Genomic DNA, 27,996 nt, shown 5'->3' on the forward strand with positions numbered 1-27,996 from the left:
ATGCTCATTTAAAAATGTCATTTCACTATCAGTGTTGGCATATTATGTTATACCAGCATATCAAACTGCCTGCTGCAGAGAGTTTATTGATTGTATCTACACTGCAGTCAAAGAAGAGCTGGAGGGTAAAGTCTGAGGTCAAAGATTACATTTATTTTCCTTTCTATAGTCATTTTGTTTTTTTATTGCGTTAACATTAGCTTAATGTATAAATGACACTCCAAGATTCAAAACCCACATACCAAAAAAAAGTTGGGATGCTGTGTAAAATATAAAAATAAAAACAGAATGTAGTCATCTGCAAATCTCAGAAACCCATACCTTGCAAACATGACTGGATATAAGACAGGACGAGCCTCTAAGATGTAAGTATGGACAGAGCTTTAACAATCTGCTATAAACTGCATCAAAAAATTGCGGAAAAAAATTGTGGAACAATTTTCAGGAAATTTAATTGGATCACTGTCTGTGAACACAGCCCACTGTGCAATCCATAAGTGCACCTTACAACTACCACGCAAAACCAAGCCATCTGTGAACAGGATCCCATCTTCTCTGGGCCAAAGCTCATTTAAAGTTGTCTGAGGAAAACTGGAAAACTGTTCTATGGTCAGTTCTGAAGAATCAAAATTTGAAATTTGATTTGGAAACCATGGACACCGTGTCCTGCAGACTACAGAGAAAAGAGACCAGCTTGTTTAGTTTAGTTTAGTTTATTTAGCACATAACATAAAAAAAAGAACATTACACAAGTTCAGTTAAAAGAAACTGTGCAGGGAGGAGCGAGCAAGCCAGTAGGCTTATGAGGAGCCCCCACCTAATAACATTTAACAAAATCCTTATGAGGATATAAAATCATAAAAAAAAAAAAAATCATAAAAATTGCATGTAGAACATGAATGAAAATGAAATAATAAAAAAAAAAAAATCATAAAAATTGCATGTAGAACATGAATGAAAATGAAATAATAAAAAAAAAAAAAAAAAAAATAATAATAATTTAAATGCTCTCTTGAGCGACTTTTGAACATGGATAGGGACCTACAATGTTTTGCAATCTGGTACCAACTATTCCAGACTTTGACACCTCTAAATCTAAACAAAAGACATTTAGGCGGATGTAGGGCTAGGGCCTGCCGAGTTGAGTAGGAATGAATTGTAATCAGCACTTAGTTCAAAATCCTGCATCTCCGATGGCATGGGGCTGCATTAGTGTGTTCTTTTAGTATCTCGGCTCACCTGGTTCTGTGAGCACCGTTCCCTCACACGGTGAGCCAAACTGACTCAGCTAGAGCTCAGAAGGTGCACCTTGTCGTGATTTGCCTTATGCTGTGTCCTCCTTCAACCCCACACAACGAGGTGGAGATTTTTGCTCTGTGATGGAAGACTTGGCTGAATCATGAAGTCTTCCAGGTTATTATGTAACACTCTACTAGGATGATCACATGTCCACAAGGTGAGCCTTGTGGACATGTGTGAAACCTGTGTTTAGAGGTTGTCGTTCCAAATCCCCCCTCACTCTGCAACACAAATCCCATCTTGAGTACTTTAACAGACACCATACCGCTCAAGACGGCATTTTATCTGTTCATCAACGATGACTCAGTACCTGCCACAGCTATAGTTCTGAGAAAGGAGCAAAACAAAGATGCAGGTATTTGAAAGTGTGAGTAACATCAAGTTGTGCAAACAAGCGACTAATACTGGACCCTCTCTAATTGCCATGATTGAATAGTGAGCTTATTTCCTATCTTCCTCCTGGTTAGACAGGTGCAACAGCTAATCATGCTGTCCGTGTGTGGGTGAACAGAAGTAAGCTGGGATTGTATCTCTGTCGACACCTCCGCAGATTCAACATGAAGCGAGGAGAGAGAATCACAGACATGCAGACAGGATGAATAGAAAGAGGAGAACGGAGAGAGTGAGAGAGAGGAGTGAAAGAGACTGAAGATATATTTGATTGTGTGGGTGTGTGAAATAGCAAGGCATGCATCATAATTGTGGCTTCTCGGAGCAGCTGGACAAGTCACAGCATCAGCAGGACATCACTGGTCTCTCAAAGTGTATTATCTTGGATTTGAAAGCCGCAGGAGCTGTGAGCACAGACAGCGGTAAAATGGAAAGCGCTTTGTCTCTGTTGCCTCCAGGATTTAATTAAATGGGAATACAAAATGTATTCAGCTAATTAAAGTGATGACAAAAAATATTGCATGGAAAATGATGATACCACTGCACTGTCAATAACCAGGAATCTAAGAATTGATCTGAGGTGAGTTTGACATCATTATTACATGAAACTGTATTCTTGCTGAGACTATCACAGTTCTGTTCCCTTAACATGTGTGGTCTTCTCCCTCTTCATGTTGGGATTAAATTTAAACCCTGCGAGAACATTTTGACCTCTTTTATTAACATTTTGGGGGGGGGGGGGGGTCACAATTTCTTGTGAAAGAGTAAAGATTAAAATTAGGTCCAGGTAGCCTAATAATCAGATTGTGAAGCGCTCAACAAGCCAGTGTATGCATATGTATGTTTTTTTTCTGTGATATTAGGCACTGAACTTCTCAAGAGCCCTGTGTGCAATGTAGCCAGCCCACGCTGATACCCGTTTCCATGGAAACTGTTGCCCAGTGCTAAAAGCGGTTCTATTAGTGTGTGTTTGTGTCTCTGAAAGCTGAACAACATCTCGCACAACAGATTTTTTGTATTTATTTTTTTGTTCTTAACAGCCACTAACTGAAGCTTCTACTGTGTTTTCATCCACGAGGAGGCTTCAACAACTAATATACAGCCATTTACGCCCACACTCACCTTTCCGCCTCCTCTCAGGATCCGTCACTCCTCTCGGTTGTTTTTCTTTTGTCTTACCTTTATCTCTCTTTTAACCCTTTCTTTGCTCTACTTTTTTTTTCCTGTCTTTGTCTCTAAGATGGCAGTCAGTCCTATCATTATCTGTCTCCTGTCACTGGTATGCCATGGTTCATCCCACCCCTCTCCTCCTCCTCCTCCCCGGGGGTGCAACGTTGATGTGGACCTTCCCTATAGAGTGCTTTGCGACCTGGAGGCAGTGTGGGGTGTTGTCCTGGAAGCTGTGGCGTGCAGCGGCGGCCTCGCATCTCTGAGCCTTGCTGTGTTCCTGATTGTCAAGATGCGTGCCATTTCTGACCCCGGCAGGCGCTCCGGTCTTGGGCCTCTACTCTTGCTCCTGGGCACGCTCCTTGGGCTCTTCACCATCTCTCTGGCCTTTCTAGTGGGGAAGACCCAGGTTCTCTGTGTGGTACGCAGGGCCTTCTGGGGACCCCTCTTTGCTCTCTGCTTTTCCAGCCTGCTTGTGCAGGGTGTACGGCTCAGGAGGCTGGTGGCTGGAAAGACGAGCCCGTCCGGAAGCACTCTGGCAGCGATGGGTCTGGCTTTGGCCTTGGTTCAGGGAATAATCTCTGCTGAGTGGGTTCTGCTGACTGTAGTCAGAGAGGGTCACCCAGCCTGTGAATATCCACCTTTAGACTTTGCTCTGACATGCAGCTACACTCTTGCCCTGCTCCTCATATCCATGGGTCTCTCTCTGGGAGTGGTGCTGTGTGGAGGAGAGCTGGTGGCAGAAGGAGGAGACAGCAGTGAAGAAGATAGAGATGGAGAAATTGAAAACCAAAGGTGGAAGTGCAACGCCGTCTGGGTCTTCCTGTCTAGTCTGGCATCAGCATTGTTATGGGTGGCCTGGCTGGGTTTTTATCTCTACGGCAGTCAGGCATTAAGAGGAAAGGGGAATAGAGAAAGGGGAGGAGGAAAGAAGGATGTGAAAGTGTTGGATGAGCCTGCACTAGCTGTGGCCTTGGTGATCCAGGGTTGGATCCTGCTGCTGTTCCACGCTATTCCAGAGTCCCACCTATGTCTCCGGAAACCTTCGGAATCCAACACTCAAGATTTCTTCGACACCAGTAACACATCTCCTGCTCCACATTTTGGAGATGAGCTCCCTGCACACTCTCACCAGGCCTTCCAAGAAAACCAGGCCTTTTCGATGGAGGAGCACAGCACAAGTAGGTCCATGTAATGTGTGTCTATACATGTTCGTGAAAAAAAAATATATATATATGGGTCTTTATATACAATTGAAAAAGAGGTAATTTAATTACAACTGCTCAAATAAAATGATTTAATAAAATCTAATATCGACATATGACACTGACAGACAATATGTCTCGCATTTTGGTGTTTTACTACATTTTACTGCACTGCAACTGACAACTTTTCAGTTCAGTTCAATGTAATTATACTTTATTAATCCTGAAAGGTCAATTACATGAAGCAAAAGTGAATACTGCCTTGTCCTCATCTGAAAATATCGATTGTGGTTGTGTCTGAAGTCTGAAGTAACAAAGTAAGAAAGAACTGGACTCAGCAGAATGAACATTCAGATTCAGCTTTATCATCGGTCACAAAAATAAAAAATGATGGATCACCATCAGCTATATTGACCGGAAGTTATTTTGAGTTCGCTTCCAGTTAGCTGGTTGCATCTGAAGCTTCTGAGACTTATGAAACAGGAGAAAGAGGGCAAATCCTCACTTAAGCTTAAAGGGAACCATGGCTATTAAGACATGTAGGTCTTAAAAGATAAATGTTGGTATCAATTATAACAATGTGATATAAAAAACCTTTTTGATGTCTTCGTTTTTATAAAATTTGAAAATATAATTTAACTCGTAGGTCGCCATTGTTGTTTACACCGCAATGCATTCTGGGTAGTGACGTCAGACGGTGGCACCTGCTAGCCCCCGTACACTGTTTTGACACCCAGAAACAGATGAAAACACAGCTAAACAGGTGACGGCGCAACAGAAACACAGATGAAAATGCAGCTAAAAACATTAAGGTGACAGCGCACCTACAAACAAGTTAAAAAAAAAAAAAAAAAAAGTACAGCACCATAAAGCATGAACTATAAAAACACCATAAAACTCAGATAGACTAACCGACCACACGTTTCAACTAGCAGATAGCCGATGCTACAATAAAAACCCCAGCCAGATCTGGCGTCATTAAATTAAATAAAGATGTTCTTGCCTATTTGACGCGAAGTCTGCGCCTCCCGTTTCGTCAAAGTCCCAGGCCAGTCCTCTCAGCCTCTGGTCTGTCATCAAACGGTGGACCCAGCACCGAAGCCGGTTTTAGGGGGGGCAGGGGTGGGCTATGCCCACCCAAACGTGCATATTGCCCACCGGCGTCTTCATCCCGGCGAGAGCAGAGAGCGGAGAGCGGGTGGCGGTGCGCTGCAGGCTCTAGAGCCACGGAGCCACTACGCAGTCTACGCCGTCTACGCCGTAGCCTAATGCACTGGTAATATGCGCACGACTTTGATCATTTTTGCAGATCTCCCGTGCATCACAGCACACGAGAACTTTGATCCAGTTTGCCTGAACCGAGACGTCTTATGGGCTCCCTCGTCAGCCTCCACGACCGGGAGATGCTGCTCATCTATGTTTTAGATACCTGTCCCAGTTAAACTAACGCGGCTTATCTTCCCAGAGCCACCGGTCTACGTCATCGCCCCCAGAATGCATTGCGCAGGTAGAACATGGCGCCTCCCGCAGGTCAAAATATGTGATAAACATTGTAGATTTTTAAAGCAATTAGATTATTTTATGTGTTTCTAACAACATATTTTAGTATAAGAGAACAATTGTGGCTAATTAGGGACTACAAGTCTTAATAACCAGGGTTCCTTTTAAGGCCAGGTTTGTACCTCATGGATGAGCAAAAGTACTGGCGACAAGATGAGGGAGCAGGAACCATTGATCCACCGCTGGTGAGCTGCATCAGTAATCAGGTCTTCTAGCAGGTTACCATGTACGCCAGATAGGTTCATTTACAGAAAACATGGCTCACTTTTAACTACTGTACGGAATCCAAATAACATTTTATTAAATCTCAGTGTGTTTCTCTACAGGGAGTTCTTTCACACTCATAGCTCATCATACACATTTCAGGCCACATGGATAGATAAAGAGCTAAGCTATAATGAAGCAGGACAGAGAAGAGAGAAGGAAAAGTGGGAAAAATATTTATATAGTCTTGGATTCACATATTTGTTGTTCATTGGCTTTCAGCTGTTTCCTGTGTTGTGCAAACATTTCTAAAAGTTCTTCTTATGTCTCACAATTAAGCTTAATAGGAATGTCCAGTACATATGCCTGTCAAAATCTGTAGGCAGAGCTTGGTAGACGTTGGCAATGTATGTGCAAGCTGTTTTTTTGTTTGTTGTTGTTTTATTGTTTTCATCCAGTGCTTCATAAGAACGCAGAGATAAATAAGATAAACATCTATGCAGCCTCACACTCACTCCTATTGAGCATGTATATCAACCTACCATGAAGCCATGTGAGATTATAGTTCATAAATGCTAGATTATGATTCATGAAATACTAATCCTGTATGTTTTCTTAACCCTTACATTTTGTAACATGCACTTAAGCTTGTTAGTTGATTCTCCATTAGCTGTGAGCGTGAGCATACATGGATGTTAGTCTCATTCATCTCTGTGTTGTCCTGTGCCGACCTGTCACTGGAAATATCTCCAGCCTCCAGACAGGCTCCAGTAGCCCCATGATACTGAAAAATACTGAAATCAGTATGGAAAATGAATTAATGAATAAAGATCACTTGATAACTTGTGGGCTAGCTTGTTGCCATTTCCTAAAAATGGTGCCTTATTTGAGCTAAGACTATTTAAAATGTACAACGTACCTGGCAATTACTACCTTTTATTGCAACTGTTGAAGCAACTGATTATCTATGGCAGTTCATTTGAAATGAAGAATCCAATTTTTAATTATGTTCTTACTTAAGTTATTGCATCGAGGAAAAAAGATTCAAATGTCAATCATCAATATCCATGTAGCAAAATCTATTTCATTTTGGGTCATCGTAAAAATGATGTAAGGATAACTCTATGAGGCTGAGGATGCAAAGTTAATGATAAGTGATGATGTGATATAAAATGCAAAATGCTTTAGAAACAAAAATGTTCGGTTACATGGGAAATGTAAGCTACAGTATATACTGTATCTGTGTGATTGAAGAAAAAATGAGCTATCATCACAGGGTGAGGGGAAAAAAGTAAAGAATGTGGCCCTAGTGAAATTAGATTTGGGATTCTCTTATGAACAGAATGAAAAAAATGGTGATGACCACCCTATGAGATATCAGGGGTCCATCAAAACATGTGCTTTTATCCGTATTTCCAAGTCAGCCACTTTGTGGAAGTAGATAACTTGGAACAAAAGCTGTGTGTGTGGCAAGGCTGCAAGGAGAACGCCTCTGCCTTTTGGTTCTCATCTTTGGCCAAAATAGAACTTCTTGATTTAATAAAGTTAATTTTGTCTATGAATTTACTATTTAAATTGCTAATTATTTTTGTCCGGCAAAATATTTTTAGGTTTTTTATTTACCTTACATGTTTTGGCGATTCCTTCCGCCTTCATCAGAGTCAGAAGATGGTGTGTGTGACCCGTCGTTTATCAGCTGATGTTAAAAGAGAGGTGTGACTCACCTGTCAGATTTGACCGGTGAGTCACACCCTCTGCTGTCCGTTCGGCCCCTCCAGGTTGCTGCTCCAGGTGGGAGAGAGCATGTAGGCTCCCTCATCCCCCTCATCCCTGTTGATGGTCCTTGGGCCCTGCATCCTGATTTCTATGGCCTCCCTGATCCTGAGAACTTCTTGGCCTTAATGAGATGTGCTTCAGAACCCTATCCTGTCTGTGAAATATGGCGGTGGTAGTATTATGGTATTACTGATGGAACAATCATTTCTAAATTTTACAAGCAAAAGAACAGATTGAATCTACACAAAGAAGCATTTCTGTCAAACAATGGAAAAAGAGGAACAACCTTAATCTTTAGGAAACTTTGTGTCAGAATACTGACTTTTGTTTAAATAAAGTGAAAATACCCAAAGTGATTTTTAACATGAGAAAACCCATCGACATTAAATCAAATTTGTCCTACGTATGATAAATAGCTATATATATATATATATATATATATATATATATATATATATATATATATATATATATATATATATATATATATATATATATGATGATGTGTTATACATATATTTTTTTACTTTTCCCCCCAGATTTCTTCATTTTCGAGAAGTAATTTATGTTTTTTGCTGCATGTATAAGGAAAAGGAAAAACAAAATGTATATATTTCTGCTTTTATTTCTAATTACCTAGTTTTGGTCATCCATATTAACGATGAATTATTCCAGCAATGGAATACTTGTGATCTAAATGCTGTCCCACTTGTAAGTTTGAATGCAATTTGTAATCTGTGTGTGTTTTACTTTGATTGGTCCATCAGGTCTTCGAAGCGGAACCTACCACGGCGGCCACAGTACTGTCCGTCCTGGCATTGCCTTCAGAGGCCATGTTTACCAGCCAACTGAAATGGCTTTAGTCATGAATGGTGGTACAGTAAGTATGATAGAAACACACAATCGATGTATTCTCCTGTCCCTAAACCACTAAATTATTTCTTATATTTTTACAATGTTCATTTTGCATTCATGCATATTTATCTTGCAGATGCCTGCAGCCCCGATTAACTACACTGGAAGGCGTTTGTGGTAACATGGAGTGAGATTTGAACAGGACACATTTGTGATGAAGAAGAATTTCCTGTTGGTTAAAAGAGGAAAGAATTTTCATGTGTTTATGTTTCTTGATATTTTTGCCCAATTTTATTGGCTACCTATCAGACTGAGTGTATAATTACAAGTGGGAGAAGACAAAGTGAAAGTGAAAGAAAAGCTAAGTGACAGCTATTATTATTATTATTATTATAAGTGAAATGTTAACATATTGATAAGGGGTGTACATGGAAGGCAGATATTAAAAATATAAGGTGATATAAACAGAAAAACTTTGAATTAAGGGAGAATTACTGAAAGTGTTGCTGTGAGATGATGATAAAGTTAAGCACATAAAAAGATTTCAAAATAATGGAGTAAACACTTTTGTCTGAGCAGCTCTTACTCAGTGTTATCGGTGTCTGCCCATTAATGATGCTTTCTATATAAAACTGCACTTTAAGCTCTGCCTTTGGAATTTTTATGTAAATTGCAAGCATACACCTACAAAGCTTGCTTGTCTTCAGTAAGTCAGGAATCTTATAGTGATATCTCTCTGTCCATCTCTGCTCCAGTATCAGGGCAGGTGGACAGTTTGGCACTGTTTACTATGTACATTATAAATGCCATATTTCAGCTGATCTTGTGAAAGGTTGGAAATATCAGATGGATGTAATCGGTGGTTTAAATGTTCATATATTTATATTAATAAATATACAGTATGAAGCATAGCCACCCGGTGATCCTTGATAGGAAGAGGCAAATATGAATAATGGATGGATGGATAACAAAAGCCATTTAATACGGCAATACCAATCCTGCAGTAAGAATATAACTGTTGGATAATTTTTCTCTTGTCTGCACTCATCAAGAACATTTGAGATAAGCATAAAAGCACAGTTAAAAGTGAAGTATTTTATCAATAGGTGTTTTTAGTGTTTTCTATAATCATAATTCATGCATATTTATAAATATATTCAAAAAAGTGAAACGCTCCTTATTTAAGTCTCAGAATTGATTCTTCATATTTGACTAAGCACTGACTAAACAGGCCAACATGGACAACAGGCTATTATGACAAAATTTGGTTACTTTTCAAAAGTTATGGCAGAGAATAGGTACTATCAAATATTGACCAATCAGAAGAAGGGGCGGGGCTAATTCATGCCAATGAAGGTCAAGTACTCAATACCAAGTCCGATGACACCACCCAGATGTCTTTATCACAACCCGTTCAAAAGTTATGGCAGAGAAAAGTTTTTCTAGGGGGCGCTGTTGAGCCGTTAGGCCACGCCCATTAATGCAAACCATGAAATATCATATTTATCGCCAGATCTGGCTTGTGTGCAAAATTTGGTGACTTTTAGGGAACTATCAAATATGGACCAATCAGATGAAGGGGGGGGCGCGCTTTTTGGCGTCTAGCGTCGCCACGGTTAACGCTTTTAAAAGAGAAGAGTAATGCGCGTTGTCGCAGGATGGAGATGCACATTTTGATGTATAACACACCTGGGTGCACGTTACGGTTCGGGCTCTGAATCGGCTGAGGAAATGGCATAAATTTCGCCAAAATGACACGATTAATTCAAAATGGACGACTTCCTGTTGGGTTTCGGCCATGGCGCCAAGAGACTTTTCTTTAAGTTGCGACATGATACAGGTGTGTACCGATTTTCGTGTATGTACATCAAACCGTATTGTGGGGCTTGAGGCACAAAGATTTTTCTGTCTGAACCAATCAGATGAAGGGTGGGCGCGCTTTTTGGCGTCTAGCGTCGCCACGGTAATGCTTTTAACTGAGAAAAGTATTGCACGTTGTCGCAGGACGGAGACGTACATTTTGATGTATAACACACCTGGGTGCACGTTGCGGTTCAGGCCGTATTAACTCCCGAAGAAATGGCATAAATTGCGCCAAAATTACACGATTAACTCAAAATGGCCGACTTCCTGTTCGGTTTCGGCCATGGCGCCAAGAGACTTTTCTTTAAGTTGTGACATGATACAGGTGTGTACCGATTTTCGTGCATGTACATCAAACCGTATTGTGAGGCTTGAGGCACAAAGTTTTCTAGGGGGCGCTGTTGAGCCATTTTGCCACGCCCATTAATGCAAACCATTAAATATCAAATTTTTCGCCAGGCCTGGCTTGCGTGCAAAATCTGGTGACTTTTGGGGCACGTTTAGGGGGGCAAAAAGGCCCTCCTTTCGTCAAAAGGATAGGCCAAAACCAGAGCGAAGTAGTGATCTAATATTAAAATTCCTTGTGTCTGACACTGTTGGTCAGTAGGAATTTGGGATTATATGTGTCCGAGATTATTCTGAATTAGGTTTACTCTTATATTAAGCTTCACTGTCCTGCTACATCACACAGCTCATACGATAACTATTTTTATTTCACTGGTGTCAAGCCGGGCGGGTCCATAACAGCCCCAAATCATGATGCTCCCACCCGTAACTCCCTCTTTATTAGTACTGTTCATTTTACAGTCCCAATCGTTCTCTCCAATCATCCCAGCAATACCTGTAAAAAGTGAGCACCTACCAATTCATTTTCACCAATTCAGTTATACCAAAATTAAATAGTTCTGAAATGCTAAAAATGTGACGGGTTGAACTTACTTTTTCCTGCTTCTTCATAGCAGAGCTGAATTCTTATTATTTTTACTGTGGGAGACAAGAAAAATTACATTTAAAAACCTGTATGTCCATGCTTGGACACAGCTGAATACATTGAAACCAGGAGAATACTGTAACGTGCGAGTGCAGTACATTATGCCCATGTTGTGATAATTTGTTTTTCCTTTAATGTTAAACTAAATAAGTACATTGTCAATTTTGTTTTTGTCTACAGGTCTGTATTCTTATATTGTATAATTTAAAATAGGAGTTTTATGTAATATCTCTATATAACTTATTTTTAAACATGTATTGTAAATATTCCAAATGTGGAAAAGCACTTTTGAAATGCTTTTATGGTAACAGCACTGTCACTGTTTTATGGCAGCGTAAAATGAATGTTTGTTATGTGATTTGCACAAAGTTGCTAATACATCAGTGCACATTTTCTGTTAAATATCGTGTGGTGTTATTTTCTTTGACACAGTGACTTGTACGTTTATATGATGCTATAAAATCAGTGATCACTGTGAACATTCAATGAAGATATACGCATGATGTTTAATGCATAAATTACAGTCTCAAGGGTGTAAAAAAAAGATGGACAGATGTGATTTTCTTCAGAAACTTCTCATTGTAGAAAGATAGTATTTGTGTACCATAGATCACTGAGAAGCCCATTTCAATCAAAAATTAATATGAAAAGTGTGATTGTCTAAATTACTGAGTCAGATTCGCTAGCTTTACTTGCAATTTGATTATTCTTAGTCTGAAAGAAATTGTATTTAAAGAGATCGTATGTGGACATTTTCTGTATTATACACAGTATGTGTCAGTGTCTCAACAAGTAACTGTATTATTACATCAAAGTCTACAGTGTTTAGCTGATTTAAAAACCATGGGAGGACCACAGCCTGTGTGAAAAGAAGAACACATACAATTTCTGTTTACTGAGTTGCAATTCAAGCCAAATAAGATCACAAGTCAATTTGCCAAAAATAAACTCCCTCACTACATGTGGGAGTATTTTAAACATAATCCTCTGGTATTTAGTATATCATTCTGTTCCTTGGGGACTGCTGCCCTTCATGTTTCAGATTTTTCCCTTCTGTTACACGCCTGATTTAAATGAATCAACCACCATCAGCTTGTCAAAATCTGCGCATGTCTGTTAACAACCCATTCATTTGAATGGCCCTCCAGGACCAGACTTGAGGAACACTGCAGTAGATAGAAACTGGAACTGCAGCTGGCTACAGCGGTTGGAACCCACACCGGACAGTAGGTTCTTTGAAGACCGTTTTTATTTTCAAAAAGTATATGTAAATAGATGTCAATGACAGGCAAATCAGAAACTGCATCAGGTTGCAGGTGACTAGCTGTAGAAGCAAGTGTTGACCTAGAATGGGAAGTATGTAAATACAGCTGTCAGAGGTCAGCGTCCACTTGATTGATTATGTTGGTGTAAATTATCCCAGAAATATTCAGACAAAAGTGGAAAGACAAAGTCTGTTTCTAATGAACTGTTTTGTGAAAGTTGTCCTCTAAATTAGTCACCAATCTAGTGCGGCACAATATTTAGTTCCCCGGTGGCACAGCTTAATTTCTCTTAATTTGGTTAATTTGCTCTGCCTATTTCCATCTTGTAACACATTGAATTCGACCATTTTGACCAACATTTTCAGAAAAAACACTAAACTAAAAAAAATGATTACAGTCTTATGAAGTGGATACTTCTCACAGTCATCCTGATCTGGAAATTTACATTGGAGTGGCTCAGTCCATTCTATATGTGAGCTTTAAGTCTTCTTGTGGGGAAATCACATCAGGTTTTTTCTGTTGTTTGTTTTTTATTTCCCTGTCAGAGAGGGCTTCAACTCCCACCTCTGGCAGAGCTTCAAACATGGGGCAGCGGGGGACATTGAGTCTGAGTGGACCGTGTTCTGCGCCTCCATTGTGGAGGCAGCTGGCCCTAGTGATGGTGATGGCGATAATCCCCAAATGTGCTGGTGGATACCAGTGGCTAGGGGTTGAATAGCTAGTCTTATAGGGCCTTTTTGGCCTGTGGGACTCCAGAAGCAGTGGTTAGGTACTGGCAGGCCAAGCTAAAAGTGGCTTGCTGAGGCAAAAAAACATTAAAAAAACATAAACATCAGAAAAAGATCAGCATCAGTGATAAAAGTGATCAGATATCACACATAATGAAATAAAGCACAAGCATCAGAAAACATCAGCATCGGAGAAACAGAAGAACAGCAAAACATCCAAAAAACACAGTAACACCAGGCTAGCTGACTCTAAGCATATAATTTTTCATAAAGGAAGGTTTTAAGCTTACTCTTAAAGGCAGAGAGTGTGTCCGCCTTTTGGACCAAGACTGGAAGACTATTCCAGAGGTTAGGGGCCTGAAATTTGAAGGCTCTGCCTCCCATTGTGCTTTTTGGAGACTGTAGGAATCACAAGTAATCTAGCAGGATAGTAGGGAACTATGAGTTCTTTGAGGTAGGATGGAGCCTGACCATTCAGGACTTTATAGGTGAGGAGGACTTTAAACTCTATTCTGGCTTTTACAGGGAGCCAGTGTAAGGAGGCTAATATTGGGGTGATACGGTCTCTTTTCCCAGTTCTTGTTAGCACACAAGCGGCAGCATTCTGAACCAGATGGAGAGTCTTTAGCGCCTTACTGGTACAGTCTGATAACAAGGAATTACTGTAATCTAACTTTGAGGTGACAAATGCATGTACTATTTTTTCCAGCATCTTTCTGTGACAGGATGTGTCGGATTTGGACAATATTACGTAGATGAAAATAGTCAGTTCTTGAAATTTGCTTGATGTGGGATTTAAAGGAGATATCCTCATCAAATATGACCCCCAGATTCTTTACAGTAGAGGCCAGAGTAAAGCCATCCAGAGTAGGTGTATTACCCAAAAATGCCTTTCTATGGTGTTATGGGCCGACCACAATGATTTCAGTCTTGTCTGAGTTTAGTAATAAAAAATTATAGGTCATCCAATTTACGTCCTTGAGTCAAGCTTCAATTCAATTCAATTCAATTCAATTTTCAATTCATATTTTATTTTCGAGCAATGAACATAACATAAATGACCTGCGTGCAACATAAAATTAAACAAATACCTTTTATCAGGTTTATCAGGTGCAGGTTCAAAATACAAATTAATTCGTCAACACTCGAAAGGGAGTGGGAAGAAGAAAACTTAAGTCAAGCTTGAAATTTATTTAGCTGATTTAAGTCATCCGGCTTCAGATAAGTACAATTGGCTATCATCTGCATAGCAGTGTCTCCTGATGATATTACCTAAAGGAAGCATGTAAAGAGAGAAATGAATTGGACCAAGTACAGAACCTTGTGGAACGCCATGCATTACTTTTTTGTGTGGGGATGATTTATTGTTAGTGTGTACAAAGTGAAATTGATCTGATAGATATGATTCAAACCGGTTTAATGTGGTTCCTTTCATGTCAACTTGATGCTCTAGTCTTTGTAGAAGGATGTGAAGGTCGATAGTATCAAATGCTGCACTACTGTCCAATAGAGTAAGTATGGAGACAAAGCCATTGTCAGATGCCGTAAGGATGTAATTTCTAACTTTAACCAGAGCAGTTTCTGTGCTATGACGGGTTCTAAATCCTAATTAAATAATTGATTTGTGTATTCATTCATTTTCTTAGATGTACAAAGTGGCGTTTTAATATGTCAAGTCAAATCGTGTAAATACCTCAATTCTGAAAACGAACAAGAATATGACATTTCTGAGTTTCAAAATAACCAATCCTGATCATAATCATATGGATCATTGTGATTTTGCATCAAACGTTTGGATGTTAAAAAAAAGGTCTCCAATGTAAACAAGTGTAATGCTTTCTTGGAATAATGTCTTTTAGTTGACTTTGTATCAGCGAATCTGTACTGTCATGAAACTGTACCTGATCCTATGCAATTCTTCTAATAAATTCTTCAATCAATCAATCATTCATAGGTCTGGATGCGCACGCATCCCCGCTACAGGAACCAGGAAAGTTACTTCCGGGTCAAGAAGAAGAAAGCTGTCCACGTGAGTTTTACAAGTGTGTACATTAAAAGTTTCATCTAGTTTGTATTTCATACAACAGCGTGGAACTGATGTTGGATAATCCCAGACTGACTGATACATTTATTTTTGTCCTGTTTCAAGGATTTTGCTGTCGTTTACGTGCCTTTAACTTACTAGCGGGGGCTCATCACAGTTGGCGCTTTATAAACTGGTCAGTTTTTGGGATTTGATTTGTTAAAAGTCTAGATTTGTACGTGGTAATACTTTTATGCATATACCTCAACATAGCTCTTAACGTTAAGACAAATTTTAAGTCAAACGTAACGCTGGGCTCCATGAACCTGCTGTGACTGAAATCAATCTATCTTTGTTTACCTTTTATTTTTAACGGATTTTGATGACGATTTCATTTTTGTCTCAGAAAAATCCATATCTAAGCGCATTGAGACTGGATTTGACCAAGTAATGGTCAGCCTTATTAGGTGTCCTAATTTTATCAGTTATAATCTGTGTTCAAAAGTCAAATGATTGTATATTAATCCAAGACTGGGCGTTTCCGAGTCAAGCAACTGTCTGACATAAATCCTATGTAGTTAATAAATCCATAGAACTGTAACCTGCTTTAATTCATCTGTTGATCCTCAAAGCTTCACTTGTATCAATAAAGTTAACATGTCTGGTGCAGCTGAAAGACAATGTCTGAAAACCCCTTGAAATTGCTTCTGAGTTGATTACTCATAAAATATGGTCAAGCATTGATGATCCCAGTGGAATTAATCCAGTAACATACAGAGTAATCGCTTGTTCAGGCAGGATAAAACTCTCCAGTTAATTAGAATTAACTCCCAATAGCATTTTGCAGATGTTTTACAGATGTTTTCAGAACACACACTAATTTTTTTTCTCCAATCTACATTTGGAAAGTGATGTTGGTTCTTAGTTTTGTTTTGGATAGCGCCAATCTGTCATTTTGACAAAGACGATGAAAATCTTTTTCATTTATTTATTTATTTTGCTCGCTCAAAAATGTTTGCTTGTAACAATATATAATATATATTTTTTTTTTAATTAATTCATGCTTTTTTAAATAATTATTTGCCCAGTTGAAGTATAATGGGATCTCACAGGCTGGCAGAACATTGTCCTGATAGACACTAACGTCCCCACATGTTCAAAGGTTGGATAAACGTTTTAGCAACCTCGACTTTATTGGGTCAGATATTTTCTAGACTACACTCTTTGGGAAATGTCCACTCCAGCTACGGCCATTAATGCGTTAACTTAATCAACAATAAAAGACGACAACTGCGTAGTGTGTTCTCTTCTGGCTTTACTCTTACTCAGCTTCTTAACATTGAACATGCTCAGTAGGATGATGCACTTAGTGTAGAAATATATTTGTTGCCCCAAATGAGTTGGTGTTTTTTTGCTTACAAGCTGTGTGAAAATCACTACGACATGCTTCCCGGTGACGGCCTCATGATATACGTGATAGATGGTTAGAGATAGATATTGATAGAAAGTGGTGTTTGTTTTCTGAATGTATATATTGATAATAAACATTTGTCTCATTTCTGTTTGTTTTGCTGCAGGTTAAGCGACTGGTCCTGCAAAGAGACGTTGATGAGTAGTGCCTGGCTCTGCAGACAGTCAAACATTTGGTCAGATTTATTTAGGGTTTTTTGCTCTTTCACTCACAGTCTGTGCACCTCATCTTTGCATTTTTTTTAAACTTAGAAAAGCCTGACTTTTCTAGCTGTTGGGTAATGAGTGGAAATGAAGATGAAGGATAAGAGTGAAGAAGGTCTTGTAAAGAGGGAGAAGAAACAGAAGAAAAAACAAGCATCCCATCCTGAAAACCACAACTGTATCACTGAGGACGAAAGCCAAGCTGTATTGAAAAAAAGAAAGAAGAAAGATAATAAGGCTGACAGGGTGGCAGATGAGGAGGAGTGCAGGAATGGAAACAGTGAGAGTAAAGAGAAGAAGAAGAAAAAGAAGAGAAACATTGAGTGTGATTCTTTGAATGATGCCAATAATGATGATGCCAAGGATGTAGAAGACAAAAGAGCGAGCAAAAAGACGAAGAAGCAGCATCTGGTCGAAGACGATGTGAATCAAGAAGAAAATGGGCAAAACTCATTAAAAGTGGAAAAGAAACGAAAGAAGAAAGTAAAAAATTTGCAAATTAAATCTGAAAATATGCAAGAGGAAGAGGAACATCACATTGAAAACGATAAGATGTCAAAGAAAGACAAGAAAAGAAAAAGGGATGCTTTAGCTGTAAGCCAAGAGCAGACAGAGGAGCCTGTTGTTAAGAAGAAGGAGAAGAAGAAGAAAAAGGAACGGCAGCTGGCTCTCGATGATGGAACAGCAACAGATAATGGATCACTGTTAGGAGCTCAAGAAACTGAAGTTGAGGTGTTACAACTGAAAAAGAAGACAAAGACTAGGGCCAACTTTAAAGAGAATGGAAATGAGTTGGAATCATCTGAGGAGAAATGTAAGAAGACACCAAAAAAGGAAGATAGTAAAACACAAAATAAGAAAAAAGGCAAATCTCCCAATGGTGAGATTGGTGACAGAGAGGAAGGGAAGACGAAGAAAAGAAAAAAAGGAAAATGCAGAATAGCCTCTGTGGAGGATGCGGAAGTAGAAGCAACGGAGCCGAAGAAAAAATCAAAAACTGATGAGGAAGAACCAGCATTGGATAAAAGTGAAGATTTGGAGGAGGACCTGTGTAGTAATGTCACAGTGACCTCTGATACTCGGAGCAAGAAAAAGAAAAAGAGCTCTGTGAATGTAGAGCAGGTGAACATCACTGGAGCTGAAGCTGGTGCAAAAAAGAAGAAAAAGATCAAAGGAGAGCAGGCAGACTCAAAGGTGAGTAACGGTATCAGACGTGACACCGTGCCTGGATGTTGTTTTAATTTTGACGTATGTTGAGTTAATTTGACCTGTCTTTCAGGAGTCTGCCCATGTCGGGGTAGCTCTATCGCATAAGAGTGGAAACACTGACGATATCGCTATCAACCAGGTAATCATGGTTTACATTCTTAATCTCAAGTTAGAAAAGGTCAAAAATCAAATAAGTTAAAGATTTTTCACTTTTTGAAAAGTTCTCTATAAATTGTTTGTCTGTTTTTCTTAGGAGACAAGAAAGGCTTTGCAGATGAAGACTGACAAAACTTCTCAACCTGAAGAACCAGCCAAACATTCGGTCAGTATTAGTGCCGCTGTCGGATTCTTTGGTTCCTTAATTTTATGGTTTCAAGCGGTGGACCTTCATCAGTCTGTTGGAGCAACAAGAAGTTGAGTTGAAAACGCTGTGGAGAACAGACAAAGAAGCTCTGACTACTATGTTCAGGAAACCGGGTTTGTACTGATAACATTTTTACCCGTAGCGATATTCCTTTCATTTGTGATGGGCCTTTCAATGTAGGTTTTCTACCGTATCTGTCTGTCAAACTCCAACTCAATTGCAGATCTTTTGAAAAGCTTCACCGTGCCTAAAAAAGGCCCTCATCTTAAAGAGCAGGACGTGCCTTTAAAAAGATTAGGGGAATTTAATAGATGGAGGTTAGATTTCAACGCAGGGGAAAGCAAGTTGTTGAATATGAGAGGAACCTTCATGACAGTTGATGTACTACTAGTTCATACTGATTTTAATATGTATATGACTGAGTTATACCGAAGGTCTGCAGTGTACAGAGGGAAGATAAACAGTGAGAGTACAGTCCTCTCAGTCTCAAACTACTGTGGTAGTCTGTTTGTCACTGGTGATTGTGGAGGCACCTGCCAGCATCGGGAGTTTCCTACATAGCACTGCAAGTTGAACTTTGTTAAATACTGAAGAATAAGACCTTCACAGTGCTGCCTGCTTTGCCCAGAGGACTGTGGGTTTGTTGAAGCAGGTGTATCCTGGCATCTTCAACTCCAGCCTTATAATTATAGGAAGGAACTTTCTCCTGGCTTAAGAGTTTCTTTTTTTTGTAATTCATTTCTCATTTTCTTTTCTGTTCTGCAGGGCTTAGGCCAGTGGAGTACTGCGCGGTTCGACAGCACCGATAAGCAGCAGAAATTCCTACGGTTGATGGGCGGCTTCAAAAAAGGTTTACAGCCGGACGTCGCAAGCAGCGGAGGAGCCAATATGGCGCTGGGGCAGGAAGCACAGCAGCAGTTGCAGCAAGGGCTTCTGGGAGAGTTTGAGCGAGCCCAGTCGCGGAGATTGGACCTCAGTAACAGGGGAGCCGGACTTGGCTTTAGTGCACCGTCCAATAAGAAGTTTTCCATTGACATAAACGCAAGCCGATCAGTCCGCTTTGACGACTGACGTGTGTCCACTGCTGTTTATAGATGTATTTCCTTTTTTTAACTTTTGATTTGTACAGTTTTTGCTCAGCCCCACTTAAGGGTTCACCTTATAAGAGATTTAAAATGAATATTTGTCAATGAGAACAAATTGGCTGTTGGTTTTATTCCCCCGCCCCCATACCTGCATATATATTAATTGTTAATACTAAGTTTGGCAAAACCTAAAAGCCACAAATATATGCATTTTTGTCTTGCCACAGAGGTTTTTTTGTTTTTTTTTTTGTGTGCATGTGTTTGGGAGTCTATCACCTTCACTAGTCTTCCTGACAGTCTACTGTCATCATTGCTTTTTGTAGAGTGATTAAAATCCTTGGTTTACAGATGCAGAAACGGGTCTTTTATGTGAATAATGACGGTTCAGTGACCAGTGTGACGTGTACAAATAGGTTTTTCTTTGTTAAAGCTATTTCAGACAAGGATATTTTGGTCCCTTTCAAAAACAGTATTGAGAAAAAACAATGTAGGTAGATAAAATTTTTAATGGCTGACATAAAATATGCAGAACATACTATTTTTTTTTTCAATGTGTTTATTATATATTGAAATGAAAAAAAATACCCCAATTTTGTCTAACAGTTTCTACATACGGTATTTTTTGTGTCATCAAAATCACCTTGGCTTAGTTATTTTTGTCATGCGGGTGGCAAGTCATAAATTAATGTATCAATATACAACTAGCATTAAAGGGTTAGAGACGGTACCAAGTAAAGTTGAAATAAATACAAAATCCATTCAACAACTATAGAGGGGTATAAAAGCTCTGCATCAGCACAATCTAGACAGACATGACTGCTACAAAACTACTCCCTGCAGGAAAATAGTACTACGATAAACATTGAATTAAAGAAACTCAAGACAGCAGACTTTGGTTTTCATAGACATTTAATTTCATTCTTGCCTATTTGCATTAAGAGAGGAAAAGTAAAAGTTCATGTCAACAAAAACAACCATTATACTTTCCCTGCTATTGGCTCGTAAACAGTGATATGTGGGAAAGGATGTTATTGACTATCATTTGTTCTACTTCAATATTCCGTCCACCGTGGTTTAGTTGAAATCTGATTCAGCATGAGGCTCTAATACTGCTCTTTTGTGAGCCTCATGAGGTGGGGTGAAAATGCTCTCAGAAGAAATGAAGTTTATAGCAGCTTTCTGTGTAAAACCCAGTAAAACAGCTCAGCTGCACAAATGAAGTTTTGCAAAGGGTGCAGTTCTGCTGGAGTATTTCCAGGTACTGACCCGTTGCCACCCTCGCTTAATACTCAAAATACTTTAAAAGAGCATCGGACTTTAATATCCGCACCAACTGTGGTTACAGGGGTTAGTCCAACCAATTCAGATTTTTATTTTTAATTCTCCAAGTTTTCATTTTATAAATTTGTTCCTAACTGGAAGATGCAGCAGAGGAATTAACAATTTTCGAATGAGGTTGTGTGGTTGGTTTAGTTTGATTTTAATTTGCTTTTTTCTTCAAAGACGACTCCTTAGTTATGGACGGATTTGCAGGAACATTTTACGCAATTTTTAGAATGACAGACCTGAGAAGTAATCAATCTGGATCCATATTATCCTCTTTTTACTCAGGCTTGGCAAAGGTATGTAGTTTCAGGCGACCTTTGTTTGGAAAAATTACACCGTTGTGAAGATCCTGACAAAATGTGCTAAACTTACCACAGCCTTCTGGACAAACTATACAGCGACTCTGTCCCCATCAGATTGTAAATCCACAACATTTATTGGTCTCTCAAAACTTAAAATCATCAACTGAAGAATTTAAAAACATTTCATCAATGTTCCCAACCTTCTACGGAAGCTATTGTATTTTTGTCATTTGCTTCTTCATATACACTCATCTTCCATCAGAAAACAAATAAACAAAATAAAAACATCTGAGGCGGAAACGCTCCTTCCTTAAAGCAACCTGATGCTCTGCCGTGTTACGTGAGGCTATAATACTCTAACAACTCAATCCTGCAACCTTTCTTCACTGGCTGCAAATGCAGACGTCATTAAATCTAATTAAACTCAAAGTGTAACATTCTACGTGAACTGATACGGCTCTATCCAGGTTTTCGTCAGGATATTTGAAGGCAATGCTGCTAGTCTTGTGACAGCTCCACACTTATGTCAAATGAAGAGGGATGGAGAAAAAAAAAAGCTGTCGCTATATTAAGAATACAGCCTCAAAACGTTTGCAGTCTCTTTTCAACCCACCAAAAGGAAAGGATGACAAACTGTGCAGATGGACAGCTTTTACCAAAGCACATGAAAGACATGAAACTAGAAGTAGCCAATGGATCGCATGTCACCCGCAAAACGGCTACTTGATGTCAAAAGCAGAAGTTGTGTGTTCCTGGACGCGGAGGGGAGTTTCGAGGCTCTCAGGCTTGTAGATAGTCGGGCTGCACCCGCGCCACCTTCCTGAACTCTTTGCTGTGTGTCCGGGGGCACTGCATCTCACACCAGCTGACAGGGACCATCTGGGCACCTGGTGTGCAGAAACACGTGGGGAAAAAAATGATGACTAAAGATTTAGTAATCTATAATGCAGCAGTCCTTTACTGAGAATATAATGCAACATAGCAACTCTGTTAAGTCAGAGGGACTGTGAGTAAAACTGGCCTTTGAGCCAACTGGTAACCTGGTTGTGCTCATATTGATGATACTTAGGGCTGGGCGATATGGACCAAAAGTCATATCTCGATATTTTCTAGCTGAATGGCGATACTCGATATATATCTCGATATATTTTTTCTGTGCCTTAATCGGGGTTTCCCCCAAAGCATTATAGCATAGCATCTCTGTTAGCTTCATTTTTTTCTGGCGCAAACCCTTAAAAAAACAGTCAGTTTTAATACAAAGCCTCGTGCCAAATGTCACACAGGTTCCTTTGTTAACAGAGGTCTGCACAATATCAAAATGTATAAAACAAATGAAATAAAAATAAACTGCCTGCATATATAGAATAAAAATGCTTCTTGAATAAAATAAAACAAATATCCCTTTCTTGCATAACAATTAAATTAAAATACACTGTGCAATTAATACAATGTAGACAGTAACAGGCAGACTTTTCCACTGAGGTTGACAGTTGTGCAAATAACAAAACATTTGTGCAAATCTCAAATAAAACATTCAAGTCAATTTGTCACAAAATAAGCTATATCAAAATCATTAAAAAAAAAAATGTAAAAAAAAAAAATATATATTTTTTTAAATCGATATAAACGATATTGTCTCGTACCATATCGTGTTTGAAAATATATCGATATATATTAAAATCTCGATATATCGCCCAGCCCTAATGATACTGTGTGCACCATAACAGCTCAGCATCCAGGCCAAATAATTAGCACGCCCACTTTAATAAGAGAGGACATAAGAAAACCGGCCAAACGGGTCAGCCAAGAATAACATTTCTAAAAATCAGCATCAGTCATAAAGAAACCCACATCAGTCAACTTTTACATTCATTTTTGACCTGATAATGGTTTAAGGAAATCATTTATAAAACTCTTAGGATGGAAATGTATGCATTGATGTCATAAGAATAATCTAAACAAATATTCAACCACCATGTACATCCTTATGTTCAGGAAACTGTCATAAAACCTGTGGATTAAACCAAAAAGTGTTTGGGTGCAACAGAGAAGGGAAGTTACGTAGGTAACTATGGCTGCAGGGCCTGGATGACCGACATGACAGAAGTGTGATTTACCCGCTTCACTGTGTGCCACCACCACCCCCAGTTCATTCTCCGCCGTTGTCAGCAGGTAGTTAGACTGAACATCCCCGAGAGAAATCTGGCATCACAGGTTAAGCTGCAAACAGGTTCAGTTTACATGATTCCTAAATATAATGAGCAACAAATATTACTTTCAGAAACTGTAAGCTACTGATCAAACAAACACTCCCAGAGATCATAAAAGCAGATGACAATGTTCTTTCCAACATGATTTCCGGGAATTCTGAGGAATTTCAAAGTCTAAAAAAAGAAACTGAGGCATGAACAAAATATTTTTCTTCTCGTGTTTAACACTTCAAATACTTTCTCTATCTCAGATGAAGGATACAACTTTTGACAAAACAATGTCGCCAGGTCTGAAGCTTTTGTACACCTCCACCTGCAGTAATCAGGAAAAACAGTCAAGATTCAATGTGCTTTTTAAAATTTGATTAGTTCACAGGAAAAACTATTGAATAAGCAGAGTGGACACGAACTCTAACACACCTTGTCTTTCTCTGTTGCGCGCACATCTTCTTTTCTGTAGGGACACAGAGAATGGGCTTAGTTTCAGTAAAAAGGACAAAACAACCTGCTTGACTCTGGATCGAGGTTCTAAGGTTACCTGATTGTCCCTCTAAATCGGTCCTTTAGTGGCGTGGAGCCGACATAAAGGATGTGGACTTTGGCAAACCTGGGATTGATGCTCGTAACCTATTAATAAAAAAAAACCTATTAATTAATAAAAACTTTTTTTTTTCAATCAACTCTTTAGAATCAGAAAAGGCTTTATTGCCAGGTCAGACATAAATCAGACGAGAGAACTTGACTCCGGTTTACACCGATGGCACCATTAATACGGACGCCATAAAACCAGATGTTTATCTAAACAGTGTTCCGTCAGTTCATCAGGAAATCCCAGAACACAAAGTTGTATTTAATGGCGTCACATACCTTACATGTGACTATTGCTCCAACATCTGGCAGTAGCTGCGCTTCCGTTTCTCTCACCACTGAGATCACCGGTAACTGGAAAATGACACATGCTTTAATCCACACACTAGCCACAAAAAACACTGTCAAATGAGGTTTAATGTCTGAACAAAGCCACAGTGCACACCTGTCCAACACCACCTAAATGTTAAACACTTCATTTTAACAACTGCATTATTCTTAAGTTGATAAGTAAACAATGTCTTTATTTAAAGAAGTACACCATTTTTAAGTAGAGGATTAATATCTTTTTTTTTTTGCCTGTCGGTAATCATTTTTAGGTCATGTGAGGCTGCAGTAAAACAGTACTAAAAGCTTATTATGTGTGAGAGTATTATATTTTAAGTTATCAGGTAGCAGCAAGGCTTACTTCCCTTTCCTTGGTTTAGAACCTACTTATTAATCTTCTTGTTTAATTCCATTCTGTATATATTATTGGTATTTAGTACTACTTTTCTGACTTTTGCACTTTTTTCCAAGTTTTTTCTAAGTGTGTTTGATCATGACATGACACATTTCTACAACTGTTAAATGTTGTTTATTGGACCTGGAAATAAAGCTTTTGTGGTTTCTGATTCTGAAGTGTAAAGTTTTCAAATTATACAACTACAGCTGTGCATTTCATCAAATTTCAATCATGACTTCAATTTTAGCTGTAAAAGATGACAGAACAATGTCACTGAAAAAAAAGACAAAAACAAGACAACAAAAATGTATTTTTATGACCAAATATGCTATCTTGTGATGTGAACGACACTTCAGGCAAGGATGCCACTTGGCCGTAGAGGGGTGGGTCCTAAATCCTTTTTGTGAGTGACAAAAACGTATCATTTTATTTTATATTACGTTTGATATATGCAACAAGCTTCAAAAGTCAGTGGATAACTGTTTTGAATAATGACAATTTCAATGTTAATTGTAAATAATCATTTATGATTTATTTTTCCTAACTGAGCAGCCACATGTCCAACCTTTCAAATACCAGTAAGTAAAAAGTAAAATAATTGATCAAAACAGGATAGATCGAATAGGGGTTGGTTTTGCAAAACCAAAAACTTAAAAAGGTTTTCAAATTGAATATTTAGAATTACAGGGAGATGTATTGTCCCATTTAATAATGTGACAAAAATATTACAAATCACTCCCTTTTTTCCCCGCGTTGTAGTGCCATCATTGTGATATCTGACAGGTGAATTCTGAGAGAATCGACTCCCCAGAAGCTTTAATATCCACAAATAACCCCAACGTTGAAATGTTGAAGTTCTCACAGTTGAGATGATTAAAGCAAGGCGACACATCTGTATTAATAGAACTGTGTGTACCTGCATGTAAATACTGGGTCCACAGTGAAAATAAAAGTAGAAGCAAATTTAAAAAAATGTGACTGTGAAACTTGAAAAACCATTAAAGACAGCTGCAACAGTCATCAGAATAGACATCTGAGCCTCAGAGATGCTTAAAACTTGGCACAAGGTTTAACAATGGCATACTTTCTGTGACACTTTGAAACATTCAACAAACATATCCTGTACTTCTAGTCCTATAAACTTTGTTCAATGCTGCATCTCTCTGGTGAGGAATTTATAACGCCTAAGATCTGTATCTCTGTAACAGTGTACAGTATCAGCTTTTCTTGCATATAATTATAAATCTAAAAAGAAATACTTTTCTGTTCAGCTTTGTAATCCTGAGTCATTATACAGTACCGCATTGAGGTGCACTCACCTCTGTGGCATTAGTTTAGTCATGCTCACACTCGTTGCGCAACAGTTTTACAGAAAGGTTAGGCATTCCTAACCTTTCTGCATCTGCAGCTCTCCCCACCACTCTCCTCCCACACCCAACACACGCCTCACCTCCTCGCCTTCGTTTTTCCTCAGCACATAGCCTGCAAGGGACGAGTATATGTAGCCGTGTCGATGATACACCCCTGTACCTGGAATACAGTCGTCTGCACTGCAGAGTTTGTCACCTGAGTGCAAACAGAAGGAAACGATCACTGGAAGAAGAAAACACTGAACTGTGTTTGTGCTCAGTGTCACTGCATAAGGTGCTGTTTTGGATGTGAAGGTACACCATTCCTGCAATGTACTTAAATCTTTGATGAAAAGCAGAAGCAATAAAACATGCATACAATATTAAATACTTTAAAAACCTAACCTGCACTTTATAACGCGGTTGAATTGGTTTGATATTGGATATTGGATATTATGAATTCAACACCCATAAAACTTGTGATACATACCACTGATTTTGGTCAAACCACTTGTGATGTGTTCATGGTCATCTAGACTATATATTTCATTTCATTTCATTTTTATTTATTCCATATCATGGAAATAGTTCACATATGTTCCATTCCATGATGGAAAAGGGGCAAGAAGAAGAAAGCCTTATATACCAAGCCCCTTTCTCAAAAAAAATAAAACAATTCATATGAAGATGGTCTGTCCGTCTGTTCAACAATCACTACTTATATAATACCAAAAAAAAGAAATAATGAAAAAACAAAACAAAAAAATAAGAAAACATACACACTAACTCACCAACAATATAAAAACAAAAACAACAAAATATATTTTACCCGTTAAATTCATATTGTCTAATTGTGTGGTCTTTATACAATTTCTTGAACTGGTGAATATTTTTACAATCCTTTAAATCAGTTGTTAAGGAGTTCCATAATTTTACACCACATAATGGATCACATACTATCACAAAACAGTGATTTAATGAGGTTTAATGAAAACAATCGGTGTTATGTATCACAAGTTTTATGGGTGTTGAATTCATTAAATCTCATTAAATCAGCCCATAATATGATTTTTTAATAATTACTGTTTTGTGATATATAGTCTAGATAGAATCTAGATGACCATGAACACATCACAAGTGGTTTGACCAAAATCAGTGGTATGTATCACAAGTTTTATGGGTGTTGAATTCATAATATCCAATATCAAACCAATTCAATTCAACCGCGGTGCACTTTATCTGTGTGTTGATATTTGAGAAATTTACCATTAATATACAAAATGCGAACCCTTAACGATCTTGACGAAGAAACTGTTTTCAAACAGTTTAATACTATAATCAAATCAAGCATTTAATTCACTTTTACTACAGGAACCCGCACTAAAACACGCGGATTTCCGTGGGTGCGTCAAAAGGAATGCGCTGCCCTGCCCGAGGCGATGGGCAGGGCTGGGGAGGAAATCTGCCAAAACAACAGAGTAAATGCGATACAATCATCTTATACGAGAGCCCTGCGTGTACATCTGTGCGTCTTGCTGACCATTGACGTTTAAATTAGTGATTACAATTAAAAACGTGCTTGAAGTCAGAGCCCACTCCACGCGTGGCAACGTGTTTACAGCGAAACTGAACTCTAAGCCTAATGTTTTAATTACACATGCCGTATATACGGCCCGGAAATAATCAAATACATTAGTATGACCACAAACCGCAGCTTAAATTGAGGGTAACACATCCCTGAAGTACTGATTCAGAGGACTCACCTGGAACACACAACTTCATGGGCGACATGTTTTCGAGGAGAGAGGACAGCCGGCCCATTGGCTGTGACGACACGCT

General features: G+C 38.8%; 3 protein-coding genes across 6 annotated transcripts; 2 read left to right on the forward strand and 1 right to left on the reverse strand.

Moving 5' to 3' along the window:
* The first annotated feature begins 1,564 nt into the window (after nucleotides 1-1,564).
* Nucleotides 1,565-10,384, forward strand: gprc5bb (G protein-coupled receptor, class C, group 5, member Bb). Of its 2 annotated transcripts, none has more exons than XM_061731845.1 (4): nucleotides 1,565-1,666; nucleotides 2,930-4,037; nucleotides 8,369-8,481; nucleotides 8,593-10,384. In XM_061731845.1, exons 1-4 carry the CDS (start codon nucleotides 1,649-1,651, stop codon nucleotides 8,635-8,637), a joined length of 1,284 nt encoding a protein of 427 aa, XP_061587829.1. In that variant the 5' UTR covers nucleotides 1,565-1,648; the 3' UTR covers nucleotides 8,638-10,384. The 2 variants fall into 2 exon arrangements, with proteins under 2 accessions (XP_061587829.1, XP_061587838.1); XM_061731854.1 differs by lacking the exon at nucleotides 1,565-1,666 and adding an exon at nucleotides 1,825-2,269.
* A 4,907-nt stretch (nucleotides 10,385-15,291) lies between these two features.
* Nucleotides 15,292-20,091, forward strand: knop1 (lysine-rich nucleolar protein 1). 3 transcript variants are annotated; one of them, XM_061720674.1, is made up of 6 exons: nucleotides 15,311-15,332; nucleotides 15,453-15,522; nucleotides 16,904-18,194; nucleotides 18,280-18,348; nucleotides 18,463-18,531; nucleotides 19,339-20,091. In XM_061720674.1, the coding sequence occupies exons 3-6, from the start codon at nucleotides 17,088-17,090 to the stop codon at nucleotides 19,642-19,644; spliced, it is 1,551 nt and encodes a 516-aa protein (XP_061576658.1). In that variant the 5' UTR covers nucleotides 15,311-15,332; nucleotides 15,453-15,522; nucleotides 16,904-17,087; the 3' UTR covers nucleotides 19,645-20,091. The 3 variants fall into 3 exon arrangements, with proteins under 3 accessions (XP_061576659.1, XP_061576658.1, XP_061576660.1); XM_061720675.1 differs by lacking the exon at nucleotides 15,453-15,522 and having other exon boundaries at nucleotides 15,292-15,332; XM_061720676.1 differs by lacking the exon at nucleotides 15,453-15,522 and having other exon boundaries at nucleotides 15,313-15,345.
* Nucleotides 20,092-20,549: 458 nt separating this feature from the next.
* exosc1 (exosome component 1) lies at nucleotides 20,550-27,991 on the reverse strand. The gene is made up of 8 exons (XM_061720678.1): nucleotides 27,921-27,991; nucleotides 26,259-26,374; nucleotides 24,364-24,438; nucleotides 24,035-24,123; nucleotides 23,917-23,950; nucleotides 23,759-23,809; nucleotides 23,404-23,488; nucleotides 20,550-22,173 (listed from the first exon to the last, which is right to left on the reverse strand). Exons 1-8 carry the CDS (start codon nucleotides 27,976-27,978, stop codon nucleotides 22,067-22,069), a joined length of 615 nt encoding a protein of 204 aa, XP_061576662.1. The 5' UTR covers nucleotides 27,979-27,991; the 3' UTR covers nucleotides 20,550-22,066.
* Nucleotides 27,992-27,996: the final 5 nt, after the last annotated feature.

Source organism: Cololabis saira, chromosome 1, assembly GCF_033807715.1.
Source record: "Cololabis saira isolate AMF1-May2022 chromosome 1, fColSai1.1, whole genome shotgun sequence".
Taxonomy (NCBI): Eukaryota; Metazoa; Chordata; class Actinopteri; order Beloniformes; family Belonidae; genus Cololabis; species Cololabis saira.

Excerpts from the sequence above, each read along its gene's own strand:
- gprc5bb (XM_061731845.1), top strand. Across the intron at positions 4,038-8,368 it reads GATGGAGGAGCACAGCACAA|GTCTTCGAAGCGGAACCTAC; the intron begins GTAGGTCCATGT and ends TTGGTCCATCAG. Across the intron at positions 8,482-8,592 it reads TAGTCATGAATGGTGGTACA|ATGCCTGCAGCCCCGATTAA; the intron begins GTAAGTATGATA and ends TTTATCTTGCAG.
- knop1 (XM_061720675.1), top strand. The coding sequence starts at position 17,088 with ATGAAGATGAAGGATAAGAGTGAAGAAGGTCTTGTAAAGAGGGAGAAG. Across the intron at positions 18,195-18,279 it reads GAGAGCAGGCAGACTCAAAG|GAGTCTGCCCATGTCGGGGT; the intron begins GTGAGTAACGGT and ends CCTGTCTTTCAG. Across the intron at positions 18,349-18,462 it reads ACGATATCGCTATCAACCAG|GAGACAAGAAAGGCTTTGCA; the intron begins GTAATCATGGTT and ends TGTTTTTCTTAG.
- exosc1 (XM_061720678.1), bottom strand. The coding sequence starts at position 27,978 with ATGGGCCGGCTGTCCTCTCTCCTCGAAAACATGTCGCCCATGAAGTTG. Across the intron at positions 26,375-27,920 it reads CATGAAGTTGTGTGTTCCAG|GTGACAAACTCTGCAGTGCA; the intron begins GTGAGTCCTCTG and ends GTTTGCACTCAG. Across the intron at positions 22,174-23,403 it reads GGTGGCACACAGTGAAGCGG|GTGCCCAGATGGTCCCTGTC; the intron begins GTAAATCACACT and ends TCTGCACACCAG.